Genomic DNA, 22,039 nt, shown 5'->3' with positions numbered 1-22,039 from the left:
AAGAGGGGTCCACGTGAATTAATGCAAAAACACGGTATTTGTAAGCTCATTGCCCAGTGCACAGCGCAAAAGTTCGAATCAGGATCTAAAATGGGCCTGACAACCATTTCCCCAGGAGGTTTTTACGTCCGACCTAAACTTGGCCCGGCCTCGATTGCGATTTGCCTTGTTGATTCAGATATGAGCAGTAACTTCTGTAACGTCACGTACTAGAACGGAGATTGTGGCCAAACTGATGAAATTTACCAGAGGAGACGTCCAGTAAATGTCTGAAGGTTTTGTCAGGAGCGATACACTGCGCCACGATACACACCGCGCCATCCTCTGGTTAAGAATCAGACCCTAAGAAAGAAGCAAAATTCTCTCTTCCCAGAGGAGCCGGCGGCCGGGGCGTGTCATTTATTTCCTGGCTCATTTTAATGGTCTTTCCGCCCTCACATTGCCTCCCCTCTTTGGTGGGACACGGACTACAGTTTTAAAAGTAACTTGCTTGTCTGTTGGAGCTGGAAATCAAAGCTGTGCGCCACTCACCCGACCACAAATGCAGCATTTCTGAACCTGTCCCTGAGAAAATTCAGACTCTGGCAGTCGTCCCAGGCAGATGTAAAGGCAATATTATTTATTTTTAAGGAAAAGGCCACGTGCACCTCCCTCCGCGTCCCACGGAAGGGTGGTGGTGTTTGATGGGGAGGGGAATACAGGAAAGGCAGATTCAGTTACAGGGGGTGCAACAGCATTCTACAACAGAAAGGCGTGCATAGCAAACATAACTGGGTTCGCTCTCTTTCCAACAACATTTCAACAACTTGCCCAATTTAAGTGTCTGACCCTTTAGCGGCACATCTGGATTCAAGAGAAGTTTTAAATTAAACAAAGGTCAGTTGAAATAGTGACAGGAGGTTCAGGTTTCCTCTTTCCGTGGCATTTTTTATTCCTAACAAAAATGGGAGGAATTTTATTTTTCCCTCCGCTCGCCCTCAATCTTCACGTGTTAAGACTGCAGCAAATAGATGCAAAGCCGTGACAGAACTACCGTAAATTCGTTTTTCCTCATGGAGCTAAGTGGTTGAAGATCACACATCTGAAGAAAAGGTGCTAAAGCACAGGCGATATGGGAAGGCCAAACAACACCCAGCTCCGTGTCCCGTCTTAAATACATATATTTACACAATCCCACAGAATACATTTACAAACTGCATATAAAACAAACCTTTAAAAACATTCACAAAATGACCACATTTTGAACCCTGACCAAACGAGCGGTTTTACATATTTAAAATGGCCGATAGAAAATTTAAAAATAATGTCTATTTGAAAAAGCATGTAAAAACGGAGTTCCGATATTTTAAAAGTAGAAAGCGTTCCCGTAAGAGTCCCACCATGGTTCACAGTCAGTCGTGGGATCATGTGAAGACATTCAGGCCAACGAGGGCAGCGGTTCAGTCGCCACCTTAGAGGCCTTGATTCGTTCAATGCTGCGTCACCTGGGACTACTGAAGGGCCCCCCAGCAGCACCCCAGCATCGGGGCATCGTGTAGGCGTGCTAAAGACGGGGGCCCCCAGTCTTTAGCACGTGCTTGAGTCAGAGACTTTAGTTATGTAGAGTTTCCTCCAGAAAAAAAAAAGAGTACCAGCATTCTCGAGGGCGGAGCCCCCTTTGATTGGTCGAGGCCTGAAGCACCTTGCGGCACACATGCTGGTGCACGTTGATGATTCAGCAAAGAGCCCGGCTGGAAATAGCCCCCTTCCTGCTCACTGGGGCTTCTGAAGTGTTCTAGAACGAAAGCAGACAGGAAGCAGCATTCCTTAGCTACCTGGGACTTCCTGCTCAGCAGAAGACCACGCCTTCTCCAAGCAGTTCACCTGGATCACTGACCGACCCCAGGCAGGAGGCAGAGGGCGGGAGCCAGCCCACCCATAACAATGTGAAGTGACCCGGCTCTGCAGAAGTACAGAGGGCCACCAGGACCAAATTTATTTAGGGCGGTCAAAGCCAGCAGAGGACAAAGTAGGCACCTGACCTGCCCTGTCAGATATTCAAGTCTTATCTCTCAGAGGATATTCCAAAGTTCCCAAGCCTGTTTACTTGTCAATGATGGTGAAACAGAGCCCTGTCTTATCAAGTGCTCCTGTGCCAAGGACAAATGCGAGATCTCCAGATCATTGGACTTCTTCAGGTTGCAGACAACCATGGCTGTCAAATTGCAGCTCTTCATGCAGCAACAGCAGGAGGCAGGGGCCCTCGCGCTGTGTGCGGCTGGATTACCCCCACCCCTCAAGTATGAAAGTCTTCCTGGTCTGCCCCCGTACAGAAGGCAGGTGTCCTCAAGATCCGCCAGTCTGTTCAAGAGAATCTGGACCACTCGGGCCACTGAAGAGTGTAGAAAGAGCTCTGCCCCTCAGATAGCAAAGTCATCATCATCAACCCCAGAGCAGAAGGCCGACGCCCTCAGGATCTCCAGGCTGTTGACCAGGATGAGTGTCCCCGTGAGGTGCTTCCAGCGCTTGGTGATGGGGCTCTTCATCTTATCCAGCCCCGTGTGCAGCTCCTGGATTACGTCCCGGTAGCTGTCTCCAATCTGGTTGCTCCACGTCAGCAGGAAATCATAGGCGGGTTTCCACATGGCCTGCGGTCACAAAGAGCGAGAGAAAACACAGCAAGCATTAGACGACAGTTCTGATGGGTTAATCGTGACAGCACCATACAACAAATATCTTTGACAAAACAGAGCTTTGCAATAACAGTACAACTGAAAAATTGCACATGCTCGCCCAGTTGCACAATTTGCCACAATAGTTTCCTTTAATTGCATCACCCTAAGAAAGTAGTTCCCAAAGCTCTCGATAACTGTTTCACAATTCTTCACACACCTGACTGTTATATGGCATGCCCATCAGGCCTCAGAGAGCCCTAAGAGGGTCAGGGGCATAAGCACCTGCTCTACCCTGGAGCGCGTGGCATACTGGTGACCGCTTAACATAGCACAGTCTTGCCAGTCATAAAAGGGTTAATGAAATGGTCAATAACAGACCCCATCCTTTAAGCACCAGTCCAGTTTATGGAAAGTGTTTTATTAATGGCCAGCATCGTCACATTACATTAGACTCGTTCAGTTTGCTATTTTAGGGCTATCCAGATTTATTTAGTGAAATCTAAACTATTACTTTCAAGTATGGGTGGAATTTTTATTTATGGACTAATTTCATATACAGCGAATTGGGTCTGTGTCTCTAACGCAATCAGTAATTGGAGCTGCATAAATTGGCCATTAGCAGTGTACTGCTTTAATAATTTGCCCAGTTGATCTCTTAAAATTATTCCGAGGGGGAGGGACAGCTAATAATGTTGATGAGCTTCAGCCTAGAAGCCGCTGTCCCAAAAGAAGGGAATGGTTACACAGATTCCTTTGGTTTACAGCCAGGCTGCTCAGTGCTCCTTGCACTATTTGATGGACTCCGGCTAAGAGATTCCTGAAGAAATAGTCACTTGACAATCCTGTTCCTTAGGCTCCTACCCTGGGTTTGTCTTCTTCACGCATGCCTTTTAAGCTTTAGTGTAGTAGCGCGCTAACACTTCTAGGACATCATTATAAAATGGTGTTTCTATAACACTGAGTAGAGCGTATGGTGCACTTGCCTAATCCCGCTTTGACATAAAAGAGTGCTTCCAGTGCTGTTTAACAGAGGCAACATACATTATAAGAGAAATTCGTTTTTGATGCAAATAAATAACAAGTTACTTACCTTCCATGACACTTTCTGGTGGCTACTCTAGTGAACTACAGATTCTGAACCATACATTACTCCCCAAGCGTCACATGGATCTAAAATCTTTTTCGTTGCACTGATCTCATGGCCGATAGTGGCGCTGTCTGGCCTGGCATATAATTCTACAACACCACAAAAATGACAGTAGGAGATGCAGATAAGAACCAATCCTTCGCACAGATGTCAGCTTCATATCATTATTTTTCCACGCCATACTGAATACTAACATGGGCCCTTTTTAGAGGTTAAAAAAAAGGGAGGTGGTAGGGTGGTGAGGAATCTGTGTTTAGAGCATGGGCACTCACAAACTTTCTCTCAGGGGCCAAATTTACAGTGTGATTTGTGTCCGAGGGCCGCACCGGTGGGGGCAGGGTCAGTGGGAGAGGGCGCGGGGCTAGAGAAACAAAACAAAACGGTGACCATGAGGTTGAACACAGGTCTCTGCAGCGGATGCCTTCGTCCACTGAGCTACCAGACCCGATATATATATATATATCTGCCTCCCTCCCTCCATCACTCTATATCTCCCTCTCTCCCTGTCTCCCTCTGTCTCACTCCCTCTCCGTCACTCCTTCCCTCGCCCTCCCTCTCACTCTCACTCTCCTTCTCCTTCTCCTTCCTTCTCCCTCCCCCCCTCTCCCTCCCTCCCCTTCCTTCTCCCTCCCTCCCTCTCCCTCCCCTTCCTTCTCCCTCCCCTTTCCTCTCCTTCCCTCCATCATAGTTAACTCTCCTTCCCTCACCCTCACTCCCCTTCCCTCCCTCCCCTCCCTCCCCTTCCCCTCCCCCCTCCCTCCCCTTCCCCCTCCCCCTTACCTTCCCTCTCCCTCCCCTCTGCCATTCCCCCTCTTCCTCCTCTTCCCTCTCTCCCACCCTCCCCTCTCTCCCACCCTCACTCCCCTTCCCTCTCTCCCTCATTCCCCTTCCCTCACTGCCCTTCCCTCCCTCTCCCTCTGTCGCCCTCCTCCCTCTGTCGCCCTTTCTCTGTCTCCATTTCTCGGTCTCCCTTTCCCTCCCTCTCCCTCTGTCTCACTCCCTTTACCTCCCTCTGTCTCTGTCCCTCTACCTCCCTCTGTCTTCTCACCCTGCCTGTTTGTCACCGGGCTGAGACAGCTTCCCCAGCCAGCTTCCCCAGCGCGCACAGACACACAGCCCCACCCGATCACTTCACAGGTCTTTAAAAAGACCATTTGCATGTGAATGGGGCTTTGCTGTATTTCACCTCCTCTTAGCCCCCTGCAGCTCCACTCTGGCCTCCTGGAAATAATCGCCCAGCCCCACAGAGCAGCAGAGTCTCTCAGAGTGTCTCTGCAACCGGCAGTGTTTGCAGACACTCTTTGAATATTTTTTTTTAAAACACGGTTACGATGTCTCATGGTCCGCGGGCCGCCACGGAAGGCTTGCCGGGCCGCTGCCGGCCCGGGGGCCGTACTAGGAGTACCCGTGGTTTAGAGTATCCACCAGAAAGAGCCTTACCAAAGGTAAGTAACTTGCTCGTCTGATAGATACGTCTAACAGCAGAATCCTCACCTTAGAATAGATATCAAAAGAGTACCTTCGCAAGGTGGAGGGTCTGCGGAGTGGGCTCCCACCAGAAAGTCTTTCAGGACCAAGCAGGCAATATGCCCTTCCTGCGAGACCTGGTTGTCTGTCAAGGCAGTGGTGCTCGATAAATATATGCACGGACACCCATGCTGCAGCCTAGCAGAGGTCATGAACAGGCAACACATCTGCCAAAGCAATGGTAGCAGCCTCAGCCATAAAGGAATGGGCTCTCGGGCCTTCTGGAGGCTTCTTATTGGCCAGTACGTAGGAGATCTTAATGCAGAGGACAATCCAATTCAACAGAGTAGTCCTTGCACATACTTCCCTTTCTACTCACAAGAGAACTCCAAAAAAGTTAATAATTCACTCAATGGTCCCAGGTGCAATGAATGTAAAAGCTTAAAAAGCCAACCAATGGATCCTACCTCTTCTTCGGAGAGTGAAGGGTCGCAAAGAACGGAGGCAAAGTGATGGATTCCCCAATGAAGAAGGTAGTCACCACATTTTGCAAGAATGCCACTTGTGTCCTCAGCACCAACTTGTCTGGGAAAAAGGCAGTGTAGGGCAGGTACTCCGAAAACGCCCGAAGTTCACTCATGTGACAAGCGGACATTATTGTAAAGAGGAAGATGGTCTTTAAAGACAGGAGATGCAGCAAGCAACTAAGAACAGCTCACAGGGCTTACACATGAGAAAAGTCAAGACCGAGTTATGGTCATATTTTGGCATTACAAACTGTTTAGAAGGGAAGATGTGTTCAGATTTGTTAAAAGTTTGACACAGCAGATGATTTAAACAAGGGCAGTTGGTCCGGTAAACGTAGAAAGGCCCGACAAATAACGAAACCAGAGGATATTTGACAGCTTTGCTTGCAAGGGGTCAGTCTTACTAAAATCACACCAGGCCACAAATTTTAAGCCTGGTGTAGATCAATTTTATGTAAGGGTGCCTGATGGCAAGGATGCTATTCCACCACTTCTAGCAGCAGGTCAAATGCAGTCAGTTGCAGCCACTCAATCTCCACAGAATCTAATTGACCAAATCTCTATGCATATGGTTGTAGATTGCGCAAATTCAGGGGAAGGACCTTCCCCTGTCCCCTGCTGAAACTGGAGGTCTTCACAAAGTGGTAGCTTGATCAGAGGACCAATGTTCATGCCCAGAAGGTCTGGGCACAACCCTCTCCTGGCCCAATCCAAATCCATTAGGATGACTTGGCTTGATCGTTCCTGATCTTTTTCAGAACTTGGGATGGCATGAGAGGCAGGGGAGGAAAGGTGTACAGGAGTCCCATGTTCTATTCCAGCCAGAACACATCTAATAAATGTTCTTGTGGAAACACCAAGGAGCAAACGTTTTCACACTGCACATTCAATGGTGACCAAAAGATCTACCCAGGGTACTGCCCACAGCAGGAAGATGCCCAGCGCCTCAGTGTGTAGATGCCATTCTTGAGCCGCCAGATGCAGCTTGCTCAGTTCGTCTGCTCTGTCAGTCAGGGACCCTGCAAGGCGGTTCACAATCACAAAAAAGCCAGGGAGTTTTTCCCAAACCATCTTGATGGCCCCCTTGGAGAGCAACAACTGCACTTCCTGCAACAAAATGGGCAGGCACTTACCTGAAATCTACTTTGGTGTGGGAGGAATAGCGGGCCTGGAAACAGTAGAGCATAGCTATTTTGAACAATCTATAAGACCTATCTTTCGGATGTAATGGATTGTCGACCTGGGAGGAAATGTTAAAATCTGCTCGCCAATGGTTGAGCATACATCACTATGTGCAAACTAGAGTGGTTTAGTGGCTGTAGTAGCAGAGGTAGACACATTGGTAGACTGATGCCCCTGCTGGCTGGTATGTGGTCTACTAGACCCCCATCTATAACCTCAAAAGAACTGGGATCCCTGCTGCACAGGTTGGGAAGGCTTATCTCTGTTGATAAGTCAGCCCTCTGGAATGGCCTCTAAACTGATGTGAAAACTGTTCGACAGGGGGCAACAGTCCCAAAGAGCATGCCATAACTCTACTGTCCTTCAGCACTTTAATGTAGAGCCTACCTATTAACTGAGGATGCAGGACCCATCAAAGAACATATCCATGAGGAGGCCAGAAGATCCCCAATGACTGCTAGTGAAACCTGTGGAATGCATCCATGTGCGTCGTTGAAGTACAAAACGAGTACCATGTGCTTGATGCAACATCGCAGGTTTCGAAGGGTATGCCCCGATGTGCATTCCTTGCTCACTGTGCCAAAGGAGCCAAGCTATACCCAACTGTAGAGGCCCAAACAGGGCAAAACTTGGGATGCCTGCGTTCCCATTCAGAGAGACCATGGCTTGGCAGTTCAGGACTGTACTGTCCCTACTGGAGCAGGATCAAGATGGATTTGCATATGACGGAGTCTAATTTGAGGTGACATGGCAAGAAAAAGAATGAGGTGTTGGAATTCTAACAAGAGCGATTGCCAATGGTAGGCCAATGGTAGGACTTATTACAAGCATTCTTCCAATCACCTTTTGCGTGTTTAACAAAATTGATACAGCAGTGCAAGCTCCTTTCAACGAGAAGCCTTTACTGCTCTTACCCATGCTGCAGCAAATACTCTATGACTTAGTTAAATCTTGTCTGTAGGGTTTAATAGGTCCAAAGCATCGTTTGTTTGAAGCATCGTTTATAGTTTTGATTTTAATGTCTGGGAGGGAGAAAGGGAGGGAAAAAGGGAGAGAGATCTTTCCCAAGAGACTGACATTCGGTGTTTGAAAGTACCTTAACCCTTTCCATGCTGATGACGGCCCCCAGCAGTCATGTCACACAGTGCTCGTGTGCTGATGACGGCTGGGGACCGTCATGACCACGCCCGCGATCGGAATGTCCAGCACAGGAGCGGAATTCCGGCCGCGGGCAAGGGGTTAATAAAGTATCAAGGTTTTGGAGTGATAGTAAACTCGAGTCAAGTGCTTTGGAATAATCAAATCTGGTGTTGGATGTCCTGGAGAGATATCACAGACTGACAGTTTTTTGGGCACCATCACTGTACAAGAGGAGCTTGGAGTGACATTGCTTTCTTATGGTTGGGTGCATTGAAGCATTACGGAACTTCACTCTGACTTCTGTTTTTCTGGAGCAAATGTCACAGTTTTACATAAGATTCCTGGAGCAATATTGGGGTCCTGAGAAAAAGTCCTGGTGTGCTCGCTCACTAAGATTGAGGTTCTCAGGAGATGGACTGATTTCACAAAGTAACATTTACTACACAACCTAACCCAAAGCCTCACAAAAGGAATAGCTGTTCTACAGACTCCACCTGTTAGGAACCTCACTCCTCTTTCCCAAACACAAAAATCTATGTGCACCTTAAAGGAATCTCACCTCGTTGTCCAAGCCACCATTCTTGTCCCGGTGAGGGGCTTCGTAGGCATCCATCTGCTGCTTGGAGACCCTGGCCAACTTCTCGGCCAGTTCACGCCAGCGTTGGGCCACCTCCACAGCCGTGGTGAGGAGCACAAAGTCCTGGATCAGCCGCACCACCAAACCCTGGTAATCTATCTTCAACAGAGCCTAAGAGGGAAAATAAAATGAGCTAGTTAGGGGTTACCTGTGTTAGGAACATCTCCAAAACAGCCTGCCATCCAGGCATCACGTGTCAGTAATGGATCAGAGCAGCAGGAGAGCCCACATTTTAAAGGGAAACGCATCCCCCAACCCTCATGTCCTGGTGCTGGTCCTCAATGGAGTGCACGGTCAAGACTCTGCCATAACAGGTAATTCAGTGCAAATTTGCCCACCATCCAACTCAATCCATAGATTTACTAGCACGGTCTAGTCAACATGTAGTTTATCAGTCCAGGATGGGCAACACGGCTCCTGTATGAATAGTAAGGGGCACAATTTCGTGCAAAAGTTCCTTATAGCACATATGACGCCCTTTAATGTTTGGCCATAGCCAACAATGGAGGGGGGGGGGGGGGGGGGGAGAGAAGGAGTGGGAAAGCTAAAACTTAAATAAAAAAAAAAAAAAAAAAAGAATGTTGTCTTCCCATGTACCCTCTGCTACCACGAACTCTCCATACACCAATTCCCCATCACTATACACTACTAAAAGAAAACACTTTGCATAAGTACATCCTTCTGGGTGCATGAGACACGCTGTGATATATAGTCCCCCTAATCAGACAGAAAGAAATTAAGAACACAGGCAGTTTCGCCTCGAGAACAAAGACAATAGAAATACATTTCTGGGTTCCATTTGAATCCAGATATTACAAAGAAGGGTGGTTAGAAAAAAACCATTTAGAGTTAACTGTACAGCTTCAAAATGATGATATCAGATGAAACAGTACTTGGATGCCAAAGGGTACTTAGTCACTGGATAACACAAGAAATGATACATCATTCATATGACAGTTGATAGTTGACCTGTAAAAAGCAGTGCACTGACATACAAGAAAATCTGGACTGTTCCCATCAGGTTGGTGCCTTTTGGAAGATGGGCTAAACTGGGAGAAGAGTCACTTACAAACACTGGATAAGTGACTACCCCGGAATCGACTGCCTTTAAGAAGCACTTGCCCATCAGGAAATTGCGATTTCCCTGCAAGCCAACAGTTCTAATTCTTACCTGGCACCATTTCAGAGTTTCTAGTTTATCATGTATTATAGAATTTGCATGCAGGGTATGCTTTGAGCAGGAGTGGGGGGGGGGGGGGATATAGGAGGGAAATAATCAGGGGGGCTCTTACCATCATGAGTTCTTTCTGGAACGACTTCCTCTCTCTGGCCTCGGTGTTGTTGCAGTCTTCTTTAAGTTTCTCCAGCACGCATGCCACCCGCTCTGGCTCACTATCCAACTCTGCCCGGCAGAAGTGGTTGAGTGGCAAGGCAGCATAGCCCAGGGCATCCGCGAACGAGCGCCAGCTGCTAATGTTTTCCATGAGCAGGGTCCTTACTGAGGAGTAGATATAGGTTAGAAACTTGCAGGGTCTCAGAATCTGTTCCAGCAAGGTACTAGTGGTGAGATCAGGGCCTTGGAAGTACGCAGGCTTAACCTTCCCAATCACAAGCACATTCTTGGCATGCACAAGGCCAATCTTCCCCTGGTAATGGCCAATGTACCACTCTTTAGTCCACAGCTGGCCTTTTAATCGAATCTTCTCCTCAGTGAGCAGTGCAACAATGTCACCTTTCTTATATTCCAGCAAGTAATGGTTCTTGCTTTGGCGTATAACAGTCTTGAGGAGTTTCCCATATTTCAAATTGGATACTGGCCGATCCCGAAAGACTGGAAATCGGTAGGTGGACGCCATGGGGGACAGGATGATCTTCCCCACCTCATTTTTTTTCAGAAATCTTCTCTGGGCTGTGGTCTTGAGACCAGACTTGGGAGGAGGAGGCGGTGTCTGCACGCAAAACTGAGTGATAATGTTCTCATGATCATCTTTCACTTGAACCCGCAGTGTGAAGTCTGTGAGCTCGTTGGCATTGTGCGAGCGAATGGGAAACACCAGGCGGCAGACCTTGCCTAGCTTCATCTGGAAACCCCGCACCATCTTGGCCTGCTCGTTGGCGTGCACTTCATAGTTTGTCATATTGGAGAAGAGGCAGAGCTGCAGGTCCTGAGGGCGGACCAACACAAATTGGTGCTTCCCCCAAAGTTGTAACACCACAGGGGCCGCACCATGGATCTGCCGTGCAACCTCATTGACCAGCAATGTCTTCGGGGCGCAGTCATGACCAAAAATGGCCACCACAGTTTTAAAGGAAGGGTGAATGTGTTTGGGTCCATACACACCCACTGTGATCTTCTTGCTGATAAAGTCCCACACTGTGGCAGGATAGACAATGTTTTGCAAGGCTAGGGCTACCACGGTCACATACATGCAAGGCTCCAGATTCTCCAGCTGGACCTGGATGGTGTCCCCATAGCAATAGGTAGAGATAACAGGAGAATAGGGGCCTTCCTTAGTGTCACTCCTTAGGCATCTGATACTCACCATGTTTTTGTTAACAATTTCATTTTTGACCTCAGCAGATACTTTTAGCTCTAGGGTGATGAAGGTCCTCACCTCCATGTTGCTGAGTTTAATCTCCAGGACTGGGCTGATGGTGCTCGACTTGTCACTGTTGAGTTCCAAGGGTGGGTCTAGCAGGGCTTTCATAGAGATTTGCTGGGTCTCACCAGGTGACACATGGCCTTCAGGTATGTGGATGCTGATGTTGGTGTCGGGCAGCTGGACCGCACCTCCACAGCTGTCCAGTTTGCACACAATGTTAGTTTCCAGCGGCTGTGTCTGACCCCAGCCAGGGTTCTGCCCAAGTTGATCCAGATCGTGACAAGATCTTGCCAACTTTCTGTGGCTCAGCCAAGCTGCCCGAAAATCTTCTCTGCTCTGGAACTCTTCGGGGGAGGGAGACTTCAGTGCTGTAAAAAATCCAGAAGATGCAGAGTTCTCAGGCTTTGCTTGGAGGACAGACAATTCTGATAGACTATAGGAACGCTTGCTACGGAAAAAAGGATTGTCACGCCGGACAGTCTGCTCAGAATTGGGAACAATGATGGATGGCTCATCAAAAAAGTGTGGGCTCAGACCATTCATTGTGATGGCGCTAGGTTTGCAAGGGGAGGAGGACACAGGGTCAAATAACAGCAAATCTATGGTGGGCTTGGAAACTGGCTTCGAGTCCAAGACTGGTGGTGGGTGTAGATCACCGTTAAGGAATGGATTTTTGGGTGCACCATTTAAAAATGGGTTATTCTGGTATGCTTTAGTAGAATCTTCTTTCACAAACGCAGTCCAGTCCCCAAGGAGGTCCAGCTCCTTCATGCTTTCTTCAGGGCCTTCTAGTAGATTGTCGATCATCCCACTGTCACTTAGAGAAGAGTAGCGGTTGTTTAGGGGCTGAACGTGTGAACTGGGGATGTAGCCCATCTCTGTAGTGTTGTGTGCATACCACCAGTCTCCGCCTGACGTGTCAAGGACATACAGGTGATCTCCCTTGGAGAACTTGAGGGTGGTGAAGTTGCTGGGACGGTAGTCTCGAATGGCCACCACTTCCTTCACATTGTCCAGAGACGTTGGAGCATCGATGAGCAGGGCACTTGGAGTAGGCACTGCAAAAAATAGAAAAGCAAGTTTAAGTCGAATATCGAATGTTGTATCCAAATTCAGAATCTAAGGTTTTTGCAACTAATTTGCAATTATATAGTACTTTACGCCCCCAAAGGCTACAACGTACATTTTGGATCATGGCAAGATTGATCCTGAATTGAACAAATGTCTTGTGATAAGGCAGCACCACAGGTCAACCCCCACTGGGAGATGGGAGAAGGAGTAAGCAAAGTCTCTGTGTGGTGTCAGATCTAGAACATGAGAGCTTATGGGGCACTGCATTAGGTCTGGAACGAGGGGCACCATTAGCTCATGTGAAGCAAGTCTCTCCAATGCACTAACATGGCACAGTATAGATGAGGTTTGATAGGGGAAGGACAGTGGTAATACACTGCAAGGGGATGCTGTAGGATTTCAGTGTGTTGGTAAAAGCACACTATATTAGCTGTACATTACTTACATTGATATGTTGCAAAGATGTGGGTGGTCACTCTAGAGAACAAGCTGCTCGGCGCTTAAAGTTCACAGTAAACATGAGCCCTGAAACCCATAGCTGCGTTTGCCTACTATAAACAACGTAAAGAATATCCATGAACCAAATTCTATTTCCAAACAGCCAATACTCTGTTATTTAACCAGAGTTGTTTGATTAGGACAGATACACAAGACTGATTTGTTTGGATGCTTTGTAAATTTTCTAAACCTGAAGGGTTCTGTCAATTAACCTTCCGGCCAAATACACATTGTTTTTACAATTGCACTGTTTAGTATATTGTTGGCTGGCCACATATGGTCACATATGCAACGCACAATATCAACAGAATAGACGTGAAGGGTAGTTCAAACAAACTGACTGAACATTGGTGGATAATGGTACTTACGAAATTGCTTATCGGGCTAGTATATAGGTCAACATACCACAAGCACCATTAAGTTCTGAGGAGGTCTAATGTTTTCAATGCAGCAGCAATATTTTGCTCTGGCAATAGCTTTCTGCTCCAGTAATATTGTAAAAACATACTATTTGAGAACCATTATGGGATTAGGGACTGCCGGAGGTAATGTGAAGTCCTCAAAGGGGGTTATGTAGTCTGGACGGATGCATCAAGTGGGATTTCTATTAGGACTACTGTCCCCTCACTGGGCTGTGAGGTAGTGACTGGTGGCAGCATGAACTGTCGGTAAAATAGGCTTCTTTTCCCAGCGACCTACTGAGAGGAATAACCTACTGCCTACTCTTTATAAATTGTCTGTTCAGTTCAGTACAACGGAGTCTACACTGTGCGTTAAATGCAAGCATGCATGCCCTCAGCGTATAGCAGAAGTGTGCAAGGAGTATGCGTACCTATGGAAACTGCAGAATGCATTTTGATACCACTGTGTGGGTACTCTATATTAAGTGGAGGGTGGAGCTCATCCTTCAGACAAGTTATGTGGATTGCACAACACCGACTTGGCCTAGCCTTCTGATAGTTAATGAGACAAGCGGGAATGGGAGGACAGGAGACTCCAGTGTCTTTGAAGTGAGAGTGCTGTCTGGACATGTCCAGCCTTTGGTTTCCCCAGAGACCAAAGTCAGATGGTTGGCAAGCGTGAAGGCTGCCACCTCCCTGTGTGCCATTCTTTTCTGTCTTTTCTGTAGCCTTGAGGGACGGTTTCCCAGACCCAGCTTCCTTTCGGATATCACCTGAAGAATAGAGTCTGTACATCCAAGATAAGTGAGGTGATTAAAATAAAGACCACATGGAAATGTGCAGAACTCGGGCAAATCCCATTTCAGCTGTGCAGGGCACTCACACAGCTTTCAAGATAAATTAAGGCTGAAAAGTATATGTTGGAGTGTAAGCCACTTAACATCCACACCACAAGAGAGATACTGGGGAACTCGGACCTAGCCTGGCAAACTGGGTTTATCAAATACCTAGGTATACATTTCGGCAAAGAACTCAAAAGCACACTCGAACAAAATGAAAAACTACTGTTAGAAAAAACAAAGAAGCTGTTAAAGTACTGGTCACTCACATTTTTAACATGGTGTGGGAGGATAGAGACTACAAAGATGATGATCACTCCAATGGTCAACTACCTGTCAGGTATGCTCCCTCTTATACTCACTGACGAGTTCCACCGCAAAATGGATAAGATGCTAAATAAATTCCATTGGCGGGACAAAAAAGCGAGGATAAGCCTTAAAAAATTAAGACTAAACAAGATACTGGGCGGTCAAAACGTGGCAGACTTCAAAACATTCCACACTGCTTTTTTAACTAAACAGGGGCCTACTGGATCCTGCCTCCCCAGGAATATACGCCGGTCTGGCTTACTTTTGAGAGACCCATACGGGGCAACCTGGAACCAATAGCTCTCCTCACAGCCAACAAACACACAGCCCGCAAATCCAATAGTCAAAAACACAAAGAATGCCCTGCTTAAAGTAGACCAGAAAATGGAACACAGCATTAAAAATTCAATGTGGGAATCACTGTGGGCAAACACAAAGATAAAATGCAGAGGGAAACCTCTCTCCATAGATACATGGAAAAGACTAGGTATTGCATACCCAGTGCAGCTGGAGGAGGGGGGAAGCCCCTCCTCCTTCAGCATGCTAAAAGCAAAGCACAATCTAACAGACCTAGAACTGTACAACTTCCTTAAAATCAGAACTGCCCTGTTCAAAGCGAAACGCACAAAGAACAAGCCCGCAATCATCCAATACATGACGAATCTCAACAGAATAGGCCACCAGGTATCAAACCTATACAAACTGCCACGACCCAGCTCTACCAAACTTAACGACAAAACAATCACATACTGGGAGAAACAACTTGGTTCCTCACTCAATGTGAAAGAACTACACCTCCTCTGGGCCTCCCCCACACAAAACAAAATCTCCCCGGTGTTAGCACAGACAAAATTCTGGCTCCTACACAAAACTTACTGGGCCCCGGCTCGCCTAGCGACTCTGAACCTGAGGGAAATAGACCAGTGCTAGAATTGCGACAAGGAAAAGGGGGACCTGGCACACCTTATCTACCACTGCCCCAAGGTTAAAAAATGCTGGGAAAGTATATTCACCTTCATAAACACAACGCTAGGATGCACACTGCAAGCAGACTTTGTTACCCTTACCACAACATTTATGACAACAGAGTTAGAATCACAACAGGACAGAGACCTACTGGATCTCCTACTAACAGCGGCAGTTAAAATAGTACTCACCAAATGGAAAGACACCTCCAAGGCAAATTTCAAGGGGTGGCTCAACTGGGTGACGCACCTTAGAGGCGCCGACTACTCCGCCCTGCGAAACCCACCATGGAGACAACCCAACAGGGGGATGTGGACATCCTTGGACGAGCTCCTAGACCCATATGAACTGCCATGAATAGTACTAGCAAAATGTAACAATGGGCTCTGTAGCACACCCCCACAGGACCAAGACACTAGCCAGAAGAAAGTAAACCTCTGTATGCCATCTCTTTTTCTCTCTACCTCAATTCCTACCCTTTCCCCTTTCCTCACACTCTTCTCCTCTTACTGAAACAGCGGATAGGGGGGACAACCAAGCATATATAATTTGAAACTGTACTACCATTTACACAGCCAGTGTGGGCTGCCTCCCTGTAACGACAATGCGCTGATGAGTATATGTTATATGCTGTAAAAAACAATAAAACATTTTTTAAATTAATAAATGTAGGATTAAATGGTGCGAGCTAGCTGCAAACATGAATGGACACATGCAGATACTATGACATACCAAATCTGAATTGGCTCCCAGACTGGTAACCCTTCCCAGGAAGGTCATCCAGGTCTAAACCTTTTGATCTTACGTTCAAATGTGGTATTCATGAATATTTACTTTGCCATGACAAAGCTCAGCCTGAGAGCAACGTGTCAGCTGAACTCCCCATATCACCACACCTTATCTTGAAAAAGGCCAGAAATATATAATTGCAGTGTTTCAGAATTGGTCTGCACTCACCATCAATGCTACCAGCAGTGATTAATTTGTGCAGGAGCCTTCACTCATTTTTTTCTAGGACTGGGGACTATTTTTCATCAGACATTGACCCAAAGCAAGAAAGACCGATAAGAAAACTAAGCAGTGACAAAGCAGGAAAGGAGGGAATGAAAAACAACTGCAAAACAGAGATAGGCCGGAAGTGTAAGATGGTGGAAGAAAGAGGCAAAGGTGGAATGAAAAATAGGCACTATGAGTACTAAGGCACTCTGCGAGACGGCACGCTGGCGGAGACAAAGACAAAGTTTGGCCCCAGCACTTACTATTTTTTTGTGCCAATTACTGGACGAGGCCTTACTAAGAAATACCTCGATCCGAACAAAAGACAGGAAGCCTCCTGGTGTCGAGTGCGTCGGACCTGTCCACAGGAGCCGGGGCAGAGAGGAGTCAGCTGGAGTTGACGCAGACCGGGGATCAGCTGCTGGACTACAGGGCTAACCTGTGAAAGATCGCCCCCTGCTGGCCCTCTTCTTCTCTGGACTGTCCAGAGTTATCGAGCCTGGTACGGTGCAGCGCTGTCACAGCGGCAGCAGAGGCTGCCACCCGGGACCCTGCTCACTTTGTTTGAAGTAGCAGAAACAGTCTACTTTGGAGCAGCCTTACGGCTCATGGGAGAAAGCTTATATTATATATACGAAGCCTCCACCAGTCTTCAGTACAGACATGATTTGGGGTAGACAAGATAGAACACCGAAACGGGCTTCTGAATAGGCGACCATTTTCAGGGGGTCTCTAGTCAAATACTATAAATTCTGAAAATGGCTGCACCCTGCCAGATGCTCTACCCACCTACCACTCACAATGAAACATAACACTGCCAACAAAGCAGGCGGGGTGAGGGGCCTCCATGCCCAATAGATCCTAGTGTGCCATTAAGGGAAATCATTCTAAACAGGTAGACAAGTACGTAGTTTACTTAAAAATACATTGGTGCTCTTCCACCCTGCAGGGTCGGACCTGCACCCTGGGGTCCAGGAGTCTCTCGCCTGCCCTCAGAGGCCGACATTATAATGAGGCAAGGGCAAGACCAAAAAAGCTGGTGTAACCGGATATCCTTCCTGCATCACCCCAAGTTGACTAGATGGGCATGCCTGCACTTCTTGTGGGTAAACTTTGGCTCGGTGCATGGATGTATACATAGCTGGGGATGGACACAACCCTCGTGCATATGGAAGTGGGTCCCAGCAGTACCCAATGTCATTCATACGGTTTAAAGCCCCTGTAGTGGTTACCCACTGAGTCACCCACTAACTAGCTAGCAGGACTTTGGGGTTCTTTCTACAGCTCTTTTACACCTCGAGCAATTCCTGACAGCGAAGGAGCAGGGAAGAGTCAGGGAATCTCCCCAGAGGTAGCTCCGACTAGCTTGGTGCTACTCTTTCGATCTCTTGGGACCTTGAGGGTCCGGTCCCCTACTTCCTGGGGAGTTCATTCGAGGGCATGGGACCTCTCATGATGAACTCTTCCCTCAAGGCCTAGCATGAGAAGCACAAGGGTAGAAGAGCCATAAACTAATTGGACGCCTGGGGACCAAAGGACGTAGGTAAAAAATGTCTTGTCCACCTTCCACGTAGAAGACTCAAGGGCGAAGGCAGGAGAAGTAAAATATGCGTTACAGGGAGCACTGGAGGGGTGGGGGAATGCATTAAATGAGGCCAGAGGCATAGCAACCTGCCCTCCCTGCGCCGATTGGCCCATTTGAAGGGGCGTGCGAGTTGGCCCAATCAGCAAGTTGAATAGGGTAAATGTAGAGGGCACAACGGATGGGCTCAATAATCAACAGTAGTACCGGGCCCAACTTCACACTGGTGAATGTCTGTAGAGACTAGCAACCAAGTCTGCCACACCCAGACGTTGCCCACAAGCCAACTCTTGGCGGAACTTCAGATTTTGCTTTAACATTCTTGCTTGCGTCTCACTCGGGCACCTAGTCACTCACCTGAAAACACTGCTACTCATGCCAGAATCAGCCCACGGACATTGGCATCACTCAGCTGGCCCCTCTAGAGGTAGTGGTGCCCTCCTCCTCATAGAGCATGCTAAATCAGGAGCTCTCCCCAGAGGGTTAGCAGGGACCCCACTTTTACATGAGACTTAATTTTCAGTCACATTCTCATTCACTACAGTTTTTCAAAGTGTTTATCGCCTAGTGCACCCACCCCTTAATCAATTATAATCATTAAAACAATATTTTCACTTTCAAGCCTTGGTACCAAGCACAGAGAAGCCCAGCTTTTGAGGTATTTGCAAATACTTTCTCTGGTATGACAAAAGAGGGATTTGTTGTGGACAGTGGTTGTGGAGCTTGACATCGTAGATAAATAAGAACATAGGAAGTCAATGCACTGGAAAAAAACACAAAGCTTAAAGTGGCAAATATAGTTAGGTGAAAATGTCAATTAAAAGGTAACACTATAAACTAAAAATGAACCAAAAACCACTGAAATTCCCCAGTTATAGTTAAATCAAGTAACTATAACTTGAACCCTAGCCTCGAACGCCTTGTATGGTGATGTCATTTCTGTTTCAGTGAGGTTATCAATGCTGTCCGAACAAGTCACTAGAGTTCTAATATACGAGGTCATAAGCAGTGCATGACAATGGCTCAAGTTCTAGTTGACTTAACCATAACTGGCGAATTTCGGTAGATTTTCAGCTTTAAATGTTACGTTTTAACTGACTTTCACCCAACTATAACATCACTTCTACCTTTTTTTCAGTGAACTTTTTTTTTTTTAATGTTAAGTAAGATTTTATTGCCATACCCAACTAAACCAACCCTCGAATGGTTTGGCTACAGTGCATGGGCTGCAGCCAGGCCCTGCACTTCCCCACAGAGTCAAGCCACCCCCATCCCAAAACCGACACCAACTACCCTTTTTAGGTCGAGCCTAGCGGCAGTGCACTTTCACTGCGCGCTCTGCGAGGCATGCTGTATTAGGTTATGCACTAGAAGCCCCGCCCACTCTCAGCCCCTATTTGTAATTGGCTTTGTTTCATTGTCCTTCTTAAATGTTGGCTTCTGATTGATAAATAGGCTTGTTAGTACCTCCTTGGTACCGCTTTGTCTCCATTTGTTACTGCCCATAAGGACTGGACCTTTTATTCCTTATGTTATACACTCTGCTTTAACTTAGCTGTGAGCACTATTTTGTTTCTTTTTTTATCTTTTTATTTGCAGCACTGTCCACTTTTAATTTAGTGGCCGCGCTAGTTTATTTTTAAATTAATTTGCAGCGCGGTACGCTTTCACTTTAGTAGCTGTGATTGTTTATTTAATTAATTTCCGGAGCAGTCCATTTACTTTAGCGGCTGCACTAGTTTATTTAGTTTATTTGCAGCGCGGTCTGCTTTCACTTCAGCGGCCGAGCTTTATGTAATTAATTTGCAGCCCCCCCACATGTGCGCTTGTGCCTCCCTCTGCCCCTGAATTAAGTTCCATTGGTGTCCCACACAGAAACACTGCACAAGTTCCACCTTTGCAGCTTCCACGGACCCTGTTTTTAAAACATAAATAAAAGGCAGTCATTTACAATGCCAATAGCTTAAACTTGCGTAAATGGGAGACCTATTGCATTGCAAATGCTGGTTTAAAAATGGATTTCTAAACCCAGCAGGACTCGAACAGGAATCCATGGGAATCCATTCTGAATTCCAATGGACTCCCAAAGGAACGCGGCACCACAAAAAAAAACAAAAAAAAAAAACACCCTACCCAGACCCCTTATCTCATAGTTTTTTTCCTTCATAATATGGGGACTTAGTCCCCAAAATCCTGTAATGAATGCAACAAAATGTACCTTCTTGTTGCAGCCAGCCAATCAGAGAGCAAGCTCCTGCAGAACTCGCAGGAGCTTTTTGCTACAGCTGGAGCGAAGGAACCGACAGGAAAAAATTAAATAAAGCCACCTCAACCAGTCAGATTGCTCTATTATTTTAAGTTGCTTGCCCACTGTACTCCCACAGAGCCAACCGTCTAGATATCAATAGCGTTTTAACCTTAATTCCTCAAAAGCTACTGAACATATTTACACCAAACCACAAAATCCATGCTTTCTGTGTATAAACGTAGCGGTCTGCCAAAATTTGGTGTAATTATGTTCAGCCATTTTGGCAGTAGCACTTTTCAAAAATACCTATGGAAATTGCATTTTGGGACCCTCCCCCCTTTTTCTCGGGCACCCACTTGGTAGATTACCGTGAAACTTTCCAGGAAGGAGCGGAGGTGGATGAATTTGGTTTTTGGTAAAATGTTGTCATACGGCGGCAAAGTTATAAGCAAAAGAAAAAACAATCAATTTCCTATGGTAACTAGGTCCTAACTATAATTACACTGTGGTGAACGTGTGTGTGCATACACACAAACACACACTGACGTTTGCCACTGTGTACCATGGGAAATTCTTTTTTTCTTTTGCTAATAACTTTGCCGCTGTTTGTCAAAATGTTACCTAAAACAAATTACATCCACCAAGGGAGATGGAGGTGGGGGGTGGGGGGGGTTGACACCTGGAGAAAAAAAAATCCCCTTATTATACTTCTTTTAATTTCATTGTTTTAGAGCACTAACTAACCATTTTTGTATTACATTTTGAATAAGTTTATAAATATTATAGTTCTCATCCGCACACATGGCTCTATATCTAAATATTTTCTATATTTTTCTTTTCATGTGAAAGTAAATCACCTGAATTTTTTTTTTTTTTAAATGGTCTCTTTTTTGGTAGGATAAGAGGGGGGGGGGAGTAAACCCACTAAGCCCCATTCCTCTTTTTCAAATGATCACTATATTTTTTCGGCGAGTAGACCCAGAACCCCACTTTTTCTTATAATGGCGGAACCTGTTGACTTAAATATTTAACAAACTGCAATTTTAAGCGGGGAATCACATTAAATTGAATAGAAAATGGTCCACGGGCATAGTGTGTTTTATTGCTACAAGTCTGCAAACCCTAAACGATTGTGTAACAATGACTGTATGTCATGAGGGAGGTCAATGATGTCATAACATGTCATGACTGATGTAATCTGCAGGGTCATAAGTAGCGTTTAGTAGGGGCACAAGTTATAGTTCGCGCAGTAAACTATGGCTGGTGAAACTATCTATATAATTCTATTTAATTTACAAATGCATGTTAGAGTTCTGCAGTTTAAACATGAAGGAAAATAAATATCAAGGTCAAATTATACAATGCAATGCCATACAAATGTATTTTCGGTCATAATCATAAGTTTACAGCAGAAACGAAATCATTTTTTTTCTGCCTGGAATTCAATAGGACATTCCTGGCAGGCATAAATGTACGCGATACCACAGACATCTTCGTAATGAGTGTGGTGAAATCAGCAGCAGTAAACCCCTCTCGTGAAGAGTTAAGAGGGCATTTCAAGTTGTGTGCATTGTTGCCAAACTTTGAAGGCAAACCACAAGTATGTGAGCATGTCCAAACTTCAGGTCAAACACTTCACTGTGTAACTCCCTTTCCAGAATGGGAAGGGAAATGGTTCACCCCATATTTGCTCGCAAAATCGGGGGAGCGCTTTCTCTGTGAACAAAAAAAATACTCATTCCCTAAGCAGAGGAAAAAACGCATGCATTTGC

General features: G+C 46.3%; 1 protein-coding gene across 1 annotated transcript in view; it reads right to left on the bottom strand.

Moving 5' to 3' along the window:
* Nucleotides 1-596: 596 nt before the first annotated feature.
* SH3BP4 (SH3 domain binding protein 4) overlaps nt 597-22,039 on the bottom strand; it is a 148,910-nt gene continuing 127,467 nt past the window's right edge. Inside the window, exons 3-5 of the mRNA XM_078681382.1 lie at nt 10,047-12,415; nt 8,677-8,865; nt 597-2,627 (exon numbers count right to left, since the gene is read on the bottom strand). Coding sequence (XP_078537508.1) covers nt 2,400-2,627; nt 8,677-8,865; nt 10,047-12,415 — 2,786 coding nt within the window. The 3' untranslated portion in view covers nt 597-2,399. The remainder of the gene's footprint in view (nt 2,628-8,676; nt 8,866-10,046; nt 12,416-22,039) is intronic.

The sequence above is a fragment of the Lissotriton helveticus genome, chromosome 3_1 (assembly GCF_964261635.1).
Source record: "Lissotriton helveticus chromosome 3_1, aLisHel1.1, whole genome shotgun sequence".
NCBI lineage: Eukaryota > Metazoa > Chordata > Amphibia > Caudata > Salamandridae > Lissotriton > Lissotriton helveticus.
The sequence above is the reverse complement of the archived record's forward strand: the minus strand, read 5'-3'. Positions and strand labels throughout refer to the sequence as shown.